Here is a 20,916-nt window from a genome sequence, read left to right as displayed (position 1 = left end):
CAAGCCAAGTTTCAGTAATTGCCAGGATGTCAGGCGAGTCATCTTGTAGTAAGGTGAATATTTCCAGGCAGTGCTTCTGAAGTGATCGCGTATTAAGCATCATCACTTTCAAAAGTTTGTTCTGGGTGGATTTATTTATTTTGCAGGTATGGAGGATAGTAATCCTTATATCCTCACTCAAATGTGTCATTAGAATACCTTCTACTGAGAGCCGGCTCTTAATCTGCGGCTCTAGGTAAGATGTATTATAACGCAGAGCGCGCGATTCAGCACTTGAGTATGTAGAAATGTGTTCAGGGGTCCTGGCCCCTTGGCCCGATCGGGAGCAGACTGGCTTGCCTTAAGCGCACCCGCTGCGCGACCGCTCCAGCGTGCAGGTATGTGCAACTTGCGTGTCTCGCCCCACCCCGTCAATCAGGCCAGCTGACTACCCACACAACCACTAGACCGCAACAGGAAAGGGAAAGTGGTGGAGAGGAAGCTCGTGCCCCTCGTATTTCGGCAAACCCAATTCAAACACAATTATATTTTTAAAAAATAGCAGCATACAGTTTTTTAAAAATCAGAACAGTTTAAAACAATTTCTAGCGAGTGCACAGCACCGGAGTGCTGTAGCAAGACCTCTCTGGGCTGCGCGATTGCTCCAGCGTGCAGTATGTGCTCCTTGCGTGTCTCGCCCCACCCCCTCAATCAGGCCAGCGGATTACCCTCACAACCACTAGACCGCAACGGGAAAGCGAAAGGGGTGGAGAGGAAGCTCATGCCCCTCGTATTTCGCCAAACCCAATTATTTTTTCTAAAAAATAGCAGCATACAGTTTTTTAAAAATCAGAACAGTTTAAAACAATTTCTAGCGAGCGCACAGCACCGGAGTGCTGTAGCAAGACCTCTGTATTAGCATGTAGTAACATCCATTCATACAATCCTCATTAGATTAGGACACCAATTATTAAAAAAATAATTTTTAAATAAATACATATACACACACACGCAGATACTGTGGATTTGTGTGCTTATGCATGAGGAAAAGGAACTTTGTAACCCACAGAAAATGCTAATCCTGTAGTCTCACAGGACTGGTATTTACTTTAGACGCACCATAATCAAGCCACCAAAGAGGTACGTGCTTTACTGTCTGCCTGACTTCCTAATATGAGGTGGTAAGTTGGTGTCCGCCTACGATTTCCATAGGGTTATCGATGACATACGGTATGACTGACAATCTGCATAAATGGATCAACATGAAAAATGGAAGGAAGTGTAATTTAGAAATAAAGGAAGATGCTATACACATTTTTTAAAGGAATATGCCAAACAACACATAAATGGGTTTTTAATGCCTATAATGCTCACTGGTTGTAACCCACTTATTTCTGACATTTTGATGAGTTAATACACTTGTCAGTACATTTCCAAAGTTGTCTGGAATGCGTCAAAGCCCCTCGACTATACCCCTGAGGGTCAGGCTTGCTGCCACACAATGAATGAGTGCCCCTAAAAAGCCTATGGCTTTTTAGCCAGTACAGGCTCTATACTACACTATTTAGTCCCTTTTTAGCATTTTTTCCAAGTAGCACAAAAGGTCGGAGCAATCTGTTTTCTTACTTCACTCATTTACTCTGTAGAATTCGCATAGGTATTTAAACCCAACTCTGCCACGTTTCGAACAGCCATTGCTGTTAACGACTGCTCTTTTTGTCATCACCTTGTGCTGAAAGTTCAACAGCTTCGACAGCTCAGGATGTCCCTTTGAGGAGCATCTTGCCTCATCCCCTAGCACCCCTTCCCCTTGGCACAAAAACCTGTCTGTCTTGTAAATAAGTAATACATCTATTGCTTCATTGTCTGATTTCTGTAGACAAACCCAGACCTGAAGAAAGGCTGACGCAGGTAATTTTCCTAGAATATTTTCTAAGTTCCAAAGATTTTGTAATGTACTTCATCAATATCTTCTCATAGTTTTACGGCTCCTTCCTTCGAAACTTTGAAAATTAAATTTAAAACTACCGTCAGGTACTTACTTTTCCACTGTGTTTTTTAGACTGCTCAGGTCCTTTTCTAAAGCCTGCAGTTCTGTTTCTTTGGTTTTTAGCTCCTCTTGCACATCTTTCAACTCTTGAAGTTTGGAGAGCACTGATGCAGTCTGTGAACGAGCACCTAAGTAAAGAAAAGGAACAAACGGAGACCAGTATGGCACAGTTGTAAGCAATACTGTGACACCTACTGTAATATTCATCCTGTAGACCCAGTCATACCAAAGCAATATTACTAGAGTGTACGGAGAGTACGGTAAATGCAAAGAAACATTGGGTGGCTCTATTGCCTGCCAGGCCCTACACCCACCAAACCACACCGCCTCTTTTAGCTCACACCCTTCTAACCATGCGCAATTCAGAGGTGTACTACGGTAAGTGTAGAGCCGAGGGGATGGAGGCTGAATTGAATAACAGAGGTCTAAAGTAAAGGAGTTACAAATGGATGATTCCCAAGTTTGATTTACTGTAGGGAGGCAGAGTTTGGCCCCCAGTAAGAAATCCAGCCATTTATGTTTTATCATTTGTCCATGCCAAATTGGGAGACAGAATGAACTACAAGAATAGTGCTTACAGAAAGCAAGTGGAGTCTTGATATCTGGCCTGAAGATGGACACAAACGACACAGGCCTCTGAAAAGCAGTTCAGGCCAATGCCCTAACTGGGTACGGGTGGGTTCTGGCTGGTCGGAAAACCATGAAGGCTGTAATTATTTGGGGTTTAACAATCTCTTGTTTTCAACAGCATGGATTATGAAGTGCCTCAAGAGGAGACTGCACATCATCAACCTGCCACAGAAAGACAGTTAGGGGTTTTAAAGGGCCAAAACATTGTGAAACCAGAACAGCAGCTGCCACAGACGGCAGCTTGTTAGAGATCCCAGTGACCTTCTGTAGGCAATTACATTAGCTGGGGGCAAAGACCCTGGGTATGGCAGTTGCCTGGAGTAGTGCACAGAAGTAGCACAGTAGTACAACAATAAAGCTCATCTTTCCCACTGAGCATTATGGCGGCAGAGGGACAGTGCAAACTTGACAGCAACTGGAACATTACAAAATAGAAGTAGTAAGGGAGTTTGTCTTTTGCAGGCCTGATCCTGGCTGTACACATTTAGTTTTACAACCAGACAGAGAATAGAGGCTCTGGAGATTTCCTATCATTGCATTTCTCTTCCTGGCAATTTAAAAGCAATATTCCCAATTCACTGCAGTCTGCACATGCACACCAGTTTAATGAAGTAAACAAATCAAACTGTATGGAAAGTGGTTTGGCCTGGTTTACATGACACTCTTCGATTATCTTTCCTAGACAAGCTGCAGTGTGTTGCAAGGGGGCAGAGAGGACCCTTGTGGAAATCCACAAATCTTTTTTTGCGGAGGAGCTGAAGGAGAGACAACCAGGGTTCTGTGGTACAGAAACGAAGGGCGCCACGTATGAGCTAAGCTTCAAATATCCAACTGAAATTCTGTTAAAAATAGCTTGGGACACAGTGTTAAATGTCATTCTCAGATCAAACCATCAGTATGAGGGCCCTCACCCCATCCCATTCAAACCTAAGGTGATCATCATCAAGTATTCAAAATATGACTACTTCAGTCACATGCCAAGTGTAAAAGCCAGCATGAGTAGTACCAAAGAGTTAGTATACATAAACCTAGAAAGTTTGTGAGGAGGAAACAAGTAGTTTCAGCATCAACAAGTGACGAAAGTAAAACAAACATGGCATGCAAGGACTCCATTTCCTTTTCTATGATGCCAGTACAGGCGCACTTCAACCACCCCTCAGTAAACTGTTCTGGGCCATCACATCTACTGCCAAAGGGTGTTAAGTTCAATGTTTAGAAAGCGAGTATACACGGCTTTATATGAACCTTTTGCTAATGATGCCTATGTCTTCGAAACCAAATATACTAGATGTCAATCCATATTTTTGGAGACATCAATTTCAAATTGAATTTTAAAATATGGGCATGAATAAAAGCAAAATCAGTTTATATTACAAGACTGAAGTAGATCTGTAGTTTCCATGTAAAACATTCATTTGCAACCTACTCAGCAGAATTTCGAAGTATATAACACTCTTCTAATCTCCCTATAAATCTGCACCACCTCCGTACTTTCTTTCCTCTTGTTGCTGGTCAGATCATATTCGCTTACCCATACTCACATTCATTCATCTCCCCCCATACATTTGCACCCTGAATCAGATAGGATATGCCACCACCTTCCAACGTTACCCCTCCATCTTCACTATTATCAACTATAAAATCATAAGAAAGACCAAGACTTGCCCATTTCTGCAAACAAAACTATAATGAAACTTTTGGAAACAAACTTTCAGAATTGTTTGGGAATTAGTCCTTCCATGTGATACTATGGACTCTTTCTGCTACTTTTCTGGTAAGTTTAGTGTTTAAAAAAAAATCTTTGTATGGTGTATTACGCTACCAGGTTGACTGCATCAGAGCACCAGAAATGGTATGCATTCAAATGTTTTAAAATCTAAACGTTTGTGGAAAGTTACTACAACATGAGAGCTCAACTGGTAATTTAGCACGTCTGATGCTGCCAGACATGCCACCTGCCAACTGTGCCGGAATCCAACCAACCATGTAGTCTGCGTGTACAAGTATACAATTTTTTTTTTTAAATGAATTCTCCACCACTTATTTAAAGAAAAGAAAAAAGCTGGTGATTAATTATTTTGCCCTGCTAAAATTAATTTACAGTATGAGAGAACTGACAAGGACGTAAAATGTGCAAGTTGAAGATACTACCTTAAGACTGTTAAAATGCTACTTTGTACCAAACACTCCCTTCCCTCAACGTTTTGTCCAAAAAGCTTCAGAAGATGTGACACCCAATTCACAATAAAGCTACCTCTAGAAACACATGCCCTTGTCCAACTATGCCACACAGCTTTTACGATGGTCACAATATAGCAGCTCAAGTACAATGATCAAATAAAGAATTTTTTCGCTTGATGGAACAGGTCAACTAAACACTATCCATGCCAGAAAGAGCAATACGTTGAAAGGAAAGTCTGCCTTTCTTGGCTCCAAATAGCCTGGAAGCCTGGAGGCCTGAATAAACAGTAAACAAAATGACCATTATGTGTAGCAAATAAACAGATTACATACTGAAGCCTATTAATGAATTTCTGAAATTACATAGATACATAAGTGAGCTAATAATATATTTTTCCTACTCCATTACCCAACTAAGGCATTCTAATAATGGCACAAAACAGTGATGAGTTTACCTCCGCTCAAAGTTCCCTGTGGATCAAAAGTATCTCCTCCAAGTGTGACGGTCTTAGTCATCACCCTTTTATCAAAAGTTACTTTCTTGGCATTATCTAGGCTGTCGCAAACCAGTGTTGTCCCAAACACGTATTCCATTGCCTTTCGCAGGTCAGCTTCAAATCCAACTAATGAAAGAGCCAGATGCACATTGTCCGCACCAACCTAAAACAAAACGTTTAGTGTATTAAATTTCTATTTTTTTCATATCCAGCATGAAACAACTGCATTGCATTTACTACACAGTTCAATACAATAAAAACAGAACTCAGTGCAAGTACAATGATCGCGTAATCTCAGTGTACAAATCTGACTAAAATTGAAGAGGCTTAAGTCATTGATTCAACCTGGAACTATTGTGGTCACCAAATAACAATGAAGCCTATTTCAAGAGGTGTAATAGAATAAGATTGATCTACATATTTAAAATGGTCAACAATTTGTATAAATGTCTGCATATTTTTACACACATTACAATCAATGGTGATGGCCATACTGTGCACACGTCAGAACCATTCAGATTACATACTTGTTTTGCTGCATCCTGGTGGAGCTTTAACTTTGTACAACTATATTTTTTTTATTCTATCCCTCCATGATAGCACAGTGATGTGCAACACTCTTAGGGAAGGAAGAGCATACTTTTTACAGTAGTTGATATATACCACAGCTTTAAATATTTTGCAGAGTGGTGGATCTCTTTAAGGGGACTGTACTGAAACATATCACACACACACACACACACCTTTTTTTAGGCCACCGATGCGGATTCGTTAATGACGTAATTGTGCCATTTTATCACAGTAAAACATGTATAGTGCGTTCCATATAGCTCGTAAAGGGACGAATAATGTTTTAGACTAAATATTGATCCAGGCACCTTGGATCAGAATTTACATTATTTACCTGTTTTAATCCACTTATTGAGTGATCATCGTCCTCTCAAATGCATGTTGGTCCATTGTGCATTTTGCTTTAACTACTGTTCCTCAATGCCCTACTGAACTGGCAGAAAAGGATTACATTGGTCAGTTAATCTGACCAAAAAGGTCTAAGAATGAGTGAAAGAAACAGAACAAAGTATTTTGCTAGATCAATATCCTGGGGATTGGAAATAAATAGCTACTGAGTGGGAAAACAAACTCTCTCTGCTGTAGCCTTCCTTTTTACTAAAGTTAAACAGAGTTATCCAGCTAGATGTTAACATTCTAAGATGGTTTAAAAAAGATTGTAAAAGAGAAAGTCTCTTTAGCCATAGATCAAAAACAGCTGCTAAGATCCTGAAAGCCACAGATAAAAAGCAGACTGTCTCAAAATCAAGGCATAAATACTGCACTACAGTAACTCGTACAAATTGAGCCTTTCAATAACACCACAATGGGCTATTTTGTGGGAGTAACAAAACAATAACAAACTATTGGTCACTGGTAAGTTTAGGAGAAAGACAAATGTTTATAGCACTATCAGCATGTACATTTGGTTGTCACATCTAACTGCGCAGTATGGCTTTATGTCAACCATTCAAAGAGGAAGGGTAAAGCCTACTTATGGCCTTATGTACGAGTGGTCATGTGAATTACTTGTAAAAATAGTAAATAAATCTAGGCCAACCAGGATTTTGGTCGCGCTACAGACTCCAGTAGTCTCCAAAACCTTGAAAATTCCACCATTTTGGCAATGTAGTAAATAGTACCAATACACAAAAAAAGGCCAACTTCTTACTAATAGATTTACCGAATGTTGAAAGAAAGCTATAAAGTGCTTTCCTTATACAAGGAAGAATGGACAGCTAATAAGGATAGAATACCGTATGTACAGACCGGATTTCATAAAGGAGCCTCAACTGCAGACAGTGTCAATACATGGTTTGTGCTGGTTTTAAATAAGACCAAAAAAAGACTGCTTATTATTTTTTTTAATTATTATTATCGATTACAGTGCAGCGTTCAACAAGACTGATCATTTTCTTTTTTATGGGGCACGCTGGAGAAAACCTGCTTAGACGTGCCCTTTATCCATGGCAATAGACTTACACTCAGAGAAATGGGTCTAGGGTCAGACAAACACTAATGGTTCTCTGACTAAACAGATTAATGCCAGCTTTGGAATAGAATATGGCAACAGGGGTGCATGTTAGACCCCTGTTTTTTAATATGTTTGTGGTGGACCGAGCCACTCTTCTTGAGAAGGGGGAGTAGGTAAACAAGTTATCACAAAGCATGAATAGGTTACGAGCGCAATCCACAGTCACTTAGCGGAACCACGGTGTGAGTGCGCCTGTGTTGTTGACGCGGTAGGGAGCGCTGGGAAAGCAGTCCCTACCGCTTGTTTACCTGGTCGAAGCAGCCATTCACGTTTTGATTGCTTGCGAGTCATAATTTACAACTACGAGGGAAGCATGTTTTCGGTGCCCTGCATGTGCATTTGTTCCCTTTTTGCACCAGCCTCGGCACCCGCAGCAACTCAGAGTTCCCTTAATGGAAAGTTGCTTATGTCAATTTTTTCGACTTTAGATTGGGTGATTCTGGTACCGCATTGTCCTGAGGAGGCCATACTTGGAGGCAAAAAGGCATCGACTTTCATCATTCAGGACCAACACCATTCATCCAAAGGAAACAAATGAACCTACTTGGGATTAGACCATACAATTAATGGTGGACTCAATTAATTTTAAAGTGTTTACAGTTGGTCTATAATGAATCAGTGCAGGTTCCTGTAGACGGTTTCTTCATTTTTGCATCATTCTCTTGCAGATACTCCTTTCACCTATTATATACTTCTTTGTGAACTTTCCAGTATTATTAATTATGTTTTGGGATTCATTATCTATTTGCTTAGAAACATTAACTGACTAAGTAAATGTGCTGAATAAGAAAGTACCTCTTATCTCAATGTTTCTTTCTTCTTGCACAGCACTGGATTCATACATTTTATTAACTTTTTGACATATGTTAAAATAGGATTAAACTACACTAGGTGAGTGATTGCGCCAGAGGCCAAAAAACGTAGATAGTTGACTCCTCTAGAAATTTGCTGTTTATTTATCCCGCAGGAGCCACTCCCCCTTCTTTTGGCGCTTAGGTGTGATATATAGACCAGGCTCCAGAGGGTTATATGGGCTCTCCCCATCCTTTTGTTGTATATACTCATCTTGACAAGGCAATTTTCTCCCCTTGTTTTGGAGGAAGTTGCATACCTGTGTTATTCTATGCTGATGACCTAACTCCGAAATAAATACCTACTGGTCCCCAAAGATTACAGGACACTGTACGCGATAAAGCAAAAACTATTTATAAGCATACCAAAGTTACATCCATCGACATAAGGAAAAAACTAATGTGATTGGCTCACCGATGAGTGTAAATTACAACTGTAAATTACAACGGTTATTACAGACTACTTTTGAATTATAGACTACTTTTGAAACTGGAGCACGCATCTTTTTGCATGATCATCCCCCAAAGTTTGGATTGATGGTGCTGCTTTTGTGACTCAGAGTGCACTGAGGCCTGCTAACCAGACCTCAGTGTTAGTGGTCGAATCCTTTACAAAGTGTATGTTTAATTGGCTACGCCCAATTGGAATAAGTTAACTTGCTTACACGTTCCTAGTATATGGCGTCAAGGGTACCTAGTGCATGCAAGACTGAGTGTCCCCCAGGGCTGCCGCACTGGTCATGTCACCCTGTGTTTTACAAAAGAACAAAATGGCTCCCAGTCTGCCACTACAGCCTGGAAGAGCAGTTTTGAACTGGTAGTTCGACTTTGCTATTTAAACCAATGGCAAAGACTACACTTCCCTTAACAATAAATGTAAATCTCCACTAGGGAAGACCTATCAAGCCTGACGGCAGGCAGCTGTCTATTCTTAAGTAGGACATACATTTGTAAATGTCCCAACAGTAAAAACCCAAAATTGTTAATACTCGTCAACATGGTGGGCCCACTGGCTAGTATAAAGTTACACACTGACCCTTCAGCTGTGTTAACTTCTGCATGGGACTACCAAAATAGGTACTTCAAGGCATCAAATTAATTGTAGCATTAAACCCGACTTGATGCCCAAGTCGTATTTAAGGCCACTATAAAGCAAAGGCAACTCTTGGAAAGTTACCATAGTTGCCCAGTTATTTCCAGTGACCACACACAGTTGCTGGCCATCAGACAGCCTTCTCCCCTCCTGGGGAGTAGTGTGAACACACTCCAGCCCTAGGACAATAGACGCCTGCTGCAGAAGGAGGTGTTACCGCCCCGTCGCAGGTAGGCACAGTGTTGGCCCAAAGGGCAAGATTCACAGGTGAAGCCAGCTTTGATGGGAAAATGGCATCCACACTGGAGAGGGGCTGCCTCTTTGTTCAGGTGGACACGCTTGCGGTGAGAACAGAGGGGAAACTAGTTGCCAACCCTTTTTTCCTTGGGCTTTCCAGACAAAGACCAGCTTCCACAACTGCATGAAGAAAGTAGCGACATAGATGAAAGACAACTGCTTCAAGCTTAGCACTGACAAGACTAAAGTCCTGATCTTTGGCAGACACCTCCCACTGGAATGACTCCTTGTGGCCGTTGGAGCTCGGTCCCACCCCCACGATGAAAGACCACGCACACAACCTCGACATCGTACTTGACACCCAACTCTCCATGAGACGCAAAGTCAACACTGTCTCATCAGCATGCTTAAACACCATCCGCATACTTTATAAAATCTTCAGGTGGCTCCTCCACCAGCACCAGGAAAACTGTGACACAAGCCCTCATCACCAGCCAGCTCTGTTACGGCAATACACTCTAGGCCGGCACAACCTCCGAGCTCATGCAAAGACACCAGATGATACAGAAAACAGCAGCCAGGCTGATCCTCATTCTGCCCAAGAGAACACATCACCCATCACCTCAAAGACCTCCACTGTCTCCACATTCACAAGAGATGCCAGTTCAAGGTCCTGACTCGCACCTACAAAGCCGTCCACAAGACTGGACCACAACACATGAACTACTGCCTGACCATCCACCAACCCCACCAGAAACCTGCTCTTCGCATACCTCGCCCTAGCACAGACGCACCTTGTCCGCCGCCCCGGAGGACGCTCCTTTTCTCACCTCTTTGGCAAAGCATGGAACACCCTCCCTCTCCACCTACGTACCTTGCTCTTGTTCAACCTCTTCAGGAAGGGACTCAAGACCTGGCTCTTCGACTGAGACTGGCAGCAAAGCGCCTGCATAACCCCTGGGTGATAAGCAGCGCTTTACAAATACTTTTTTGATTCATTGCTCCCACTCTAGGGTAGGCTACCACACTTCTCACAGTGAAGGAAGGGTTCAGACATCGTGAGTGGGCAGAATAGAGCACTCTGGCATTGATAGATGTCCCACATATCTCGAAGTCATCATAAGGTGGTGGTAGGGTTCCCGGTAGACCATTGTCTAACGACTGCATCGTTCCCCCAGGGCACTTTCTGGCCATAAATATGGCACCGTGAATCTCAGAGCACCGCTGGATTGGAGAAAGGACAGAGGAAGGACTGCCCTGCTGACCCCTGCACCTGGCAAGAGAGGCTGTACCAACTGCTGGACTGCACCTGCTGCTTCTTGGGCTAGTAAAGAGAGAACTAGGACTGTGGTGCATGGCACTTGGAAAAGTCGCTCCAGACAAAAAAGGTTAACAACAAGAGTCAGTTGGCTGACTTCATGCTCTAGCACCAGTGCCACAAAAGCTAACATAGCCTGACCCACCAGTAGCCACTTCTAAGGAAAAAACACCGGCCGCCGACGAACAGCCATGAAGATTACCCCCAGGTGCTTAAAAGTTGCATCGGTGTCTGCCGGACAAGGGAGAGTTGCAAGAGTACAAATTTTTCACCCAAGGAGGACCTGCTGTGAGCAGAAACTGGTAGCACAGCTGTCACTGGACATCTACTGGCTCAAAGACGAATTTGAGAAACATGGGCTCCTATGGTCAAAGTCGCTGCACCTCTCCCTTGGACCCAGGAAAAACGCCAGGAAGAACCCAGTCTACCACACAGCACCCAGAGCATCCTGTATCCTCAGCATCAGGCCCACTCCACTGAAGACTACGGCGGTATTTGGGTGAATTGTATAACTGGACTTGAGAATGCTTTGGTGACCAAGCAACTGTCCTGATATTCCTTATTTGCCTCCCGGACCTTTTCCCTGTCAGAATTGGTCACCCAATCCAGGCCAGACTAGCCACACACAACTCTTCACAACTTTTCAAACTTCACATTTACCAATCTTGTTTGGTGCATTTATATGCTTAACACGAATTCCTTTGTTTGAGCCTTGCTGCTCAAAGCCACAACTACCTTGGGTTGAGCAAGAGGTTTCACAAACAAGCCTGACTGAACTCAAGACGGTTTTGTGACTGTATTGCAGGGTGAGGACTCCCAACCTCACCACATTAAACATCACAATCCTCATAATACACCTTTTGAATCTTTCATGTATGAAAAAAGATCTTACAATAACTTGAAACAATCCAAAAGGTTATTTCCTGCTCAAACGATCACAGTTATTAAAAACAATTAATGTCAAGGTAGTAGCACTGTTGCATCGCTCAGTAGTGTTCAGCCATAATTACAGAGCCACACTGGCCTGTACTGAGGGCTATGGATTGCATAAAATAATACATGTCAGTTTAAAGACTCCACAATACTTCCTAAGACTGAAAGAGCCTACTTATTATAAGAGACAGAAAATAGCCCAGTAGACTCACTAGCTGCACTAATTTGCAAAGAGTTTGGATAAATGGACAAAGGCTTAAAAATGTCCTGGAGTCATACTTAAACAGCACAATTGTAAGGCTTCTTGGCATAATTTAGAACTTCCTAAAAGTGCTATAAAGGTCACCTGTAACAAGTAAGTTTCCAGTCAGAAAAAAGTAAACAACTAGAATTGCTATTTTTAGGAAGGAGTGCACTTAAAACAGTAGAGCTTTTTGATGGATGGACGTATTTTTGATGGATGGACGTAGTAATGAAATTGCGGATGTAATAGGATATCTTAATTTGAATGCGGGGTATTTAGAAGTCCCCAACTCATTTTTTAATTCTATGACTGCCATTTGTAACACCAGCACTTTCATCTTTTACATGTGTTCTCTGTCATTATTCAGATCTTCTTGACCCAAAAATTGATTTTTTTATCTTTTGATATAGTACATACCTTGATAAATGACAAGCTTAAGTAGGATTTGACAAAAATCGTTAAATAGCTCTAATTAACCTTACACAATTGAATCTGATTAGTCAATTACCCTGCCTGGTAAACGTTGTCAGCTATGAAGTACCATGAAAAATCAAACCAGACATAACACACAGCTACTTATAAATTATTTTGCAATTTAAAATACAAATGCAATGTTTAATTACAAAAATAAACACTTACCAAGTTTTTGGCTGCCTTAACCGTGTCAGCACCTAGACATCTGGCAGATATTTTGTTCAATGGAATTATAGTGTATCGTCTCTTAAGGTCTCCTTTTTCCAACAGTTTCTTACCAGTAACCTGAAATTTAGAATAGAAAAACCCACACTGTTTAAGGCTGGTTATTATAAACCCCTAGCCTCCCATGTTCAGGGAATATATCACCTCGAACAATATGTGATGCATAATAGCAAATTCACTAATAGTCTTACATTACAAAACAAAAGTTATTCAGCTATGATAATTTTTGTTCAGTTAGATACAGAATTACGCTCAACTGATCCTTTACATTGTCTTTTAATCAAGCCAGATTCTGTGCTATCACCCTATGTGTTTTTGCTGGTCATTCAAAGATGTTTGTAGTCTAATGTGTGAAGCGTTCGGATTAAGAGCACTAAACTAGACTTAATCCAATTAATTACGCAGAACCAGCACCAAACTATGTGACCTGAAGCAAAGGGTTATTCACGACTATACGGGTGAGAATAAGAGCACATCATCCACATACAAAAACACTTTGTATACTTCTAAACACACAAACCCCATGTACATTAATTTCGCAAATTCAATTGCAAGAGGTTCTAATGCTAAATCAAATAACAAGGAAAGGGGATTGCTTTGTCTGGTGCCTTTGTCAATAGGTGTATCACTGGAATGCAGATGAGACTCACCAAATGGGTAAACAAATTAATCAAACTAGAAATTAAGTTGCCACCAAAATTAATTATAAAATAACTTAGTTGAATTCATTTTATTGCACATTTTCAAAGTTTTGTCGCCATCAGTGCTCAGGAGGAGATGATCCAAATTGGTTTTACTAAAATAGATCAGGTTCATCATTATTAACTCACTTTCTTTTTAATGACATCATCTTGGTCATGATGAACGAGTTCCATGATCACGGACCCCAATATAGAAGCATATATTTTAGTAATAGGCCTGGCATTGAAGTTAAGAATATTGAACTGTAGCCACCACATTACATAGGGTCCGCCAGGGTACTTTAAGTGTGCAATATGAGATTTTGTCATCACTCTTGGAAAATCCTTGTTGGCGGTAGCATAGTTAATGACAACGCCAGTCCAGGTACCAATCATTTGGTAAAAATTCATATGACTAACATAAGAAAAGCTACAGTACAGAATTTCCCATGCTTTAATTCACAGGTGGCTTTTCTACTCTTCAATTCCAAAATAGATTTATTAAGAGTTGTGCTACTTACTTCCCTTAAATTAGAATTTCATCTAGTATCATTGAAACAATGACACCTACTTTGAGCAGTCTTACTGCCGGTTATTGTTTTTCTTCAACGAGTAACAAAACACAACTGCTGTCACACAAGGTCATACAGTGCCATCTTCAGGGGGCTCATTTTACATATGATACATTGATAGATAGTATATAATTTGGTTGGATGCCTCTAGCACATTCCCATAGTACTTCTCCCTTATCCCAGACTTTCAGTGTTGAGTCTATGTCTCCTTTGTTCAGCGAGTCACTTCCTCCCTATACAACTGTTGTGTCTGAATCCGTCCTATTCCTTTTGCGCTGCATCTGATTTTTGTCACCCATCATACCCAATCTGTAGTATTTCCTTCAAATATCCCATATCTTATGAAAAAAATGTTGGCAGCCCCTGGCCTTGCATGTGACCCTTTCTGTTGCCATCTGGAATGTGGGGTAGAAAATGTATAAAGAGAAAGCGCTCCACATTTTAAGCAAACTTAACACTTTAGGAACAAAAGCAGGATGGATCCTAAGGACATCTTAGTTCGACAAATACGAGTGAAACATTCAAGGCAAATATATCTGAATCAGAGACGCACAGTAATATGTTTCGAAAAAAGTTATCGTGAACAGAAATGAAGCCTTCCTAGTGATTTTATTAAGTCTCAGAGTGAAAATGGAATAAAGGGTTTGTGCAACTGTCTGGATGGAGCCAATCGGAGAAACCAAAGGACCTCTACACGGAGCTAGTCTATCATACTCATCGACATTGCAAAACCTTATTAGCAGTGAAGAAGGGTTAATCTCTCTAGTTTCTGTCAGACAAAGTTCCTTTCCTCTGGCAAGGACCAAAGGCAGAGACCCATTCATTTGGATTTTTACTGTGCTCTGGTGAACAACTTCCTGGCACATTGACCAGATACTCTAGCAAGGGGCAGGAACGAACAAATGAACTCTTCTGGATATAACCACTCAAGCTGAGAAATGACAGGGAGGGATGTAACACTCTCCCTTAATCCAGCTAGAGAGAGAAGCACAAGTTACTACTTGTGTAACGATATATCTGTAAGAGACATTAGTTAGTATTAGATTCCTTACCTTAGAATATCCCCAGGCGTCAGACTGGATCCGGAAATTTTTGCGTAGCAGTACCCTTGCGCGTCGGTAGGCGTCGTCTGCGGCTCCGCGTCCGTCATCGGCGTCGTGGGCGCCGTGATGACGTTGTCGGAGTACTTAGACGCCGCCTCCGCGTGCTGATGTCAGTTCTTAGACACAGCTTTTCCGCGCCAGAAACGGAGAGCCATGTTAAAAACCAACACTGGTGCCATTGAAACTAGGGCCCTGAAGGGGACAGCCCTAACCCTAGATATTGGTTCGCAGAACGGGGAGGATGGGTGGGTCGGTAAGGAATCTAATACTAACTAATGTCTCTTACAGATATATCGTTACACAAGTAGTAACTTGTGCATCTGAAAGAGACACGTTAGCATTAGATTCCTTACCTTAGAATAGATACCTCAGCAATACCAACCCCGGTGGTGGGTCTGCGAACCAATAATCACACCTGAAAGTCCTGGAGGACGGAACGGCCAAAGAAGCCATCCCTCCGGACTTGGCTGTCCAGGCAGTAGTGTCTCGCAAACGTGTGCAGCGATGCCCACGTAGCTGCCTGACAGATGTCTTGTAAGGGCACACCTCTGCCCAGGGCAGTGGTGGTCGCCGTCGCTCGGGTAGAATGAGCCCGCAGTCTAACCGGGGGCTCCTTCCTAGCCAAGGAGTAGCAAGCCTGGATACACAGGATGATCCACCGGGAGATGGTCCTCTTGTGCACCGCTTTCCCCTTCTTAGCGCCCACGTAACCAACAAAGAGTTGGTCATCCACCCGGAACTGGCGTGTGCGATCCAAATAGAATGAGAGCGCACGTTTTGGGTCCAGACGGTGGAGCCGCTCTTCCTCTTTAGAGGGATGCGGTGGCGGGAAGACGGTTGGCAAGGTGATAGACTGCCCGATGTGAAAGGCCGTGACAACCTTGGGCAGGAAAGAAGGTTTGGTACGAAGCACCACTTTGTCCGGATGGACAGAAAGGAAAGGTGGAGTACAAGAAAGAGCCTGGAGCTCACTCACTCTCCTGGCAGAGGTGATGGCAACCAGGAAAGCAGTCTTCAACGTCAGAAGGCGAAGAGGACAGTTGTGAAGTGGCTCAAAGGGAGCGCACATCAGGAATGTTAAAACCAGGTTCAAGTCCCACTGAGGCATCACAAACGGAACAGGAGGAAACGTGTGAGTGATGCCCTTAAGAAATCTGTTAACAATAGGTGACTTGAACAAAGAAGGCTGATCAGGTAGCCTGAGAAAGGCTGAAAGGGCAGAAAGGTAGCCCTTGATAGTGCCCAGAGCAGAGCCCTGCTGGGCAAGAGAAAGAAGGAAGAGAAGAACCTCAGAAAGAGGGGCAGAAAGTGGATCCACAGCCTTTGCTGTGCACCATGCCACAAATCTGTTCCACCTGCAGGCGTATACCGACTTTGTGGAGGGACGCCTGGCTGCCAGAATGATGTTACAGACTTCAGGAGGCAAGTCAAATGGCCTCAACTGTCGCCGCTCAATCTCCAAGCATGGAGGTGGAGACTGGACAGGTTCGGGTGGAGGACCGTCCCCTGCTGCTGCGACAGAAGGTCCTCCTGAAGAGGCAGACGAACCGGGGGATCGACTGACATACTGAGTAGCTCTGGATACCAGTACCTTCGTGCCCAGTCCGGAGCCACAAGGATGACTTGGGCCCGGTCGCGCTTGATCTTCTTCAGCACTCTGGGCAGAAGTGGTATAGGCGGAAAGGCGTACAACAGACCGCAACTCCACTCGCGACGAAAAGCGTCTCCGAGCGAGTGCCGCCTTGGAAATTCCAACACGCAGAACTGATGACATTGCGCGTTCTCTTCGGTGGCGAATAGATCTAACCAAGGCTCTCCCCATTGCTGAAAGAGGCCTTGCGCCACGTCCGAGTTCAGACGCCATTCGTGATCCATCATGCACCGACGGCTGAGCTCGTCCGCCCTGGCGTTCAGAGAACCTGCCAGGTGTTGAGCCACCAGGGTCACGCCCTGGCGTTCCAGCCATTGCCAAAGGCGAAGAGCCTCTTGACAAAGGATCCACGACCCCACCCCGCCTTGTTTGTTGCAGTACCACATGGGGGTGGTGTTGTCCGTGAACACCTGCACTACACTCCCCCGGACAGAGGGGAGGAATGCCTTCAGCGCTAGACGAATCGCCCTGAGCTCCAACAGGTTGATGTGGAGCCGGGTCTCCGCCGGAGACCAGAGGCCTCTGATCTCCGCCTCTCCCATGTGGCCTCCCCAGCCCTGGAGGGACGCATCCGTCACAACTACGTGCTCCGGTTGGGGAAGGGAGAGGGATCTGCCGCTGACCCAATCGCGGTCCGTAAGCCACCACTGCAGCTGTCTCGCAGTGCCCTCCGAGATCAGGACGTGGTCGGATAGGTTGCCCTGATGCTGGGCCCACTGAAACTTCAGGTCCCACTGCAGAGTCCGCATCCGCCACCTGGCGTGATGCACCAGTAGGATGCAGGAGGCCATCAGCCCCAGAAGCCGCAGCGTCAACCTGACCGAAACCCGGGATAACGGCTGAAAGATGGGAATCAAAGCCTGAATATCCCGGACCCGCTGTTCGGGCGGATAAACCCGAAACCTTGCCGAGTCCAGAACCGCTCCGATGAAGAGGAGCTTCTGAGAGGGACACAGGTGTGACTTCGGCACATTGATGGAGAACCCCAGCTGGTGCAGGAGGTCTGCCGGCGTCTGGAGGTGGCTGACGACTGTCTGGGGCGAGCCCGCCTTCAACAACCAGTCGTCGAGGAAGACTGAAACCCCTAACCTGCGCAGATGAGCTGCGACCACCGCCATCACCTTCGTGAACACCCGTGGGGCGCTGGTAAGGCCGAAGGGGAGCACGGTAAACTGAAAGTGCTCGTGGCCCACCATGAACCGCAGGTAGCGCCGGTGGGCAGGCAGGACGGGGATATGAAAATAAGCGTCCTGCAAGTCCAACGCTACCATCCAGTCTCCTGGGTCCAGGGCAGCCAGGACCTGAGCCAGTGTCAGCATCTTGAACTTCTCCTTCCGGAGGAAGCCGTTGACGTCCCGTAGGTCCAAGATAGGGCGTAGGCCCCCTTTGCCCTTCTTGGGTACCAGAAAGTAGTGGGAGTAGCAACCACACCCTACTTCTGGCCCAGGAACGCGCTCGATGGCCCCCTTGGCCAAGAGGGCCGTAACTTCCTCCCGCAGAAGTTGCAAGTGATCCCCCGATACACGGTGGTTCTGCGGTGGCATGGCTGGAGGAGTCGCCTTGAAGGGGAGGGAGTAGCCCCTTCGGACGATTTGCAGCACCCACCTGTCCGACGTGACAGTGCGCCAGTGAAAGTGGTGATGGCGAACCCTGCCTCCCACTGGCGTCACATGGGCCTGAAAGCACGTACTAGGAGGGTTTAGAGGCGGATGCTGCGGGGGAAGGTGTGGACTGACCTCGCCGCTGCCCCCGACCACCAGGACGGCGGTTCCCACGGCCGCCACCGCGTTGGGTATTGCCCTGCGGTGCGTGGCTGGCGGCACGTGTGGGCGCACCCCTTCCGTGGCCACGAAAGGAGTGATAGGTAGCCGATTGCTGGCGCTGGCCCGAGAGGCCTAAGGACTTGGCCGTAGCCCTGGAGTCCTTAAAACGCTCAAGCGCATGGTCTGCCTTGTCGCCAAAGAGGCGACAGCCATCGAACGGCATGTCCATAAGCGTGCTCTGGACATCTGCCGAGAAGTTGGCGGACCTCAGCCAGGCGTGGCGTCTGACCGCCACCGTCGTTGCCATCGCTCTACCCAGCGAGTCAGTGGTATCCAGCCCACACCGGATGGAATATTTGGCTGCATCCCGGCCCTCCACAAGGGCTTGGCCGAGTTTGGCCCGTACCTCCAACGGACACTCTGGCAGCACTTCCGCGACCTTATCCCACACAGAGTGGGTGTAACGTCCCAAGAGGCAGGCGGTGTTAGAAGACCGCAGGCCGAGGCGAATAGAGAAGATCTTCTTCCCATACTGGTCATACCTCTTGGATTCCCGGTCCGGGGGTGCGGACGGGAATGCGGTCTGGGAATTGGAGGCCTGGATGACCAGGCTCTCGGGGGTAGGGTGGGAGGACAGAAAACAGGGGTCGCCCGGGGCCGGGCGGTGGCGTCTGGCCACGTTCCTATCTACGGGCGAACCCGTAGCGGGTTTGGACCAAGTGCCCAGCAGAACGTCGGTCAAGGCCTCATTAAAAGGCAGCAGAGGCTCGGCCGAGCTTGACTGCGGTTTAAGGACCTCAGTGAGGAGGTTAGTCCTCACGGCCGCGACGGGGAGCTCAAGGCCCAACGCCTTGGCAGCCCTCATCAGCACCACACCATATGTTGCCCCCTCCTCCGAAGCCACGGTAGGAGGGGAGACAAACCCAGTGTCTGGAGAGGTGTCCAGGCCACTGGCCTCCCCAAGGTCTTCTGTCCAGTCCTCACGAGACTGACACACTCTGGTCAGAGGGTCCTCAGACCCCTCCCAGTCCTCTCCTTCACTCATCTCCTGAAATTCAGGGTCCTCAACCAATGGGGCCTGTTCATTAAAGTGAAAATCACCCAACGGCGTCTGGAGCGGCGCCCAACGGGGCCGTCCCGACGGCTGAACAGGAACGGAAGGAGGACCGGGGTCGGCGCCGCCCGAGGACGGCACCGGAGGCGACACCTGAGGGTCCGACGCCGGGGAGGTAGTCAGATCCACCGGCGACGAACCAGATCCCGAAGGAGGACCAGCGGCGTCCTGCGGCGCCGGGCCCGAAGGCGCCGTCGGAACAACTGGACCCCTCGGCGCCGGGCCCGAAGGCGCCGGCGGCGTCGGGATAACAGGGACCTGCGGCGCCGGGCCCGAAGGCATCGGCGGCGTCGGGGCCGAAGCACCCGACGGCGTCGGGGCCGGAGCCGCCGACCCGCTAGGGCTCCCAGACGGGTCCGCTGGGCCCGGAGGCGCCGCGGAGCCCGTCGGAGGAGAGAGTTTCCTCATGGCCATGAGGAAGCGCTCGACCCCCCCGTGACGCGTTGAGCCCAGGGACCGTAGGGTATGGGGCTGGACGCGTCGCCCGCGACTCCGACGGAGCCGCGTGGGCGGTGTCACCCGAACCCCCGGCCGCATCGCGCGAGCGTCGGGGGGAGTCCGAGGAGCGATGACGCCGCTTGGACTTCTTGTGCCTCTTACCTGACGACGACTTCGACCCGGAGGAGTGCGGCCTACTCTCGGAGCTGTGGTGGCTCCGGGCCCGCGACCTGTCCCTCGACCTCCCATGGGATCGGGACCTCTCACGGCGCGGGGCCGACTGCTGGAGTTCGAGGCGCCTACGGGACCGCTCCCGCCTGGCTTTCGAAGAGAGGGCCCGGCAGTCGGAGCAGGCCTTGTCGTCGTGGTCGACGCCCAAACACGACAGACGCGGTGAGGATCCGTGACCGACATCAGCCGGTCGCAATCGTCACAAGGTTTGAAGCCGGGCATCCCTATCGGCACCTTTTCGGAGTCGAGAGACTTCGAAATAGTAATCAAAAAGGATCAAAAAAGTTTAGTCAAAATTGACTAGGGTTACTGCTTTTTCCAGATCTGCGCTTGCTGGCGCGGAAAAAAGAAGAACTGACGTCAGCACGCGGAGGCGGCGTCTAAGTACTCCGACGACGTCATCACGGCGCCCACGACGCCGACGACGGACGCGGAGCCGCAGACGACGCCTACCGACGCGCAAGGGTACTGCTATGCAAAAATTTCCGGATCCAGTCTGACGCCTGGGGATATTCTAAGGTAAGGAATCTAATGCTAACGTCTCTTTCAGATAGTCTCTTCTCTGTGGT

General features: G+C 46.5%; 1 protein-coding gene across 1 annotated transcript in view; it reads right to left on the bottom strand.

The window, feature by feature from the left end:
* SMC2 (structural maintenance of chromosomes 2) overlaps positions 1-20,916 on the bottom strand; it is a 297,985-nt gene that overhangs the window by 130,649 nt on the left and 146,420 nt on the right. Inside the window, exons 14-16 of the mRNA XM_078676628.1 lie at positions 12,736-12,855; positions 5,296-5,500; positions 2,022-2,157 (exon numbers count right to left, since the gene is read on the bottom strand). Of these exons, the coding sequence (XP_078532754.1) occupies positions 2,022-2,157; positions 5,296-5,500; positions 12,736-12,855 (461 nt within the window). The remainder of the gene's footprint in view (positions 1-2,021; positions 2,158-5,295; positions 5,501-12,735; positions 12,856-20,916) is intronic.

Source organism: Lissotriton helveticus, chromosome 2_1 (assembly GCF_964261635.1).
Source record: "Lissotriton helveticus chromosome 2_1, aLisHel1.1, whole genome shotgun sequence".
NCBI lineage: Eukaryota > Metazoa > Chordata > Amphibia > Caudata > Salamandridae > Lissotriton > Lissotriton helveticus.
This window is presented reverse-complemented; position numbering and strand designations above follow the sequence as displayed.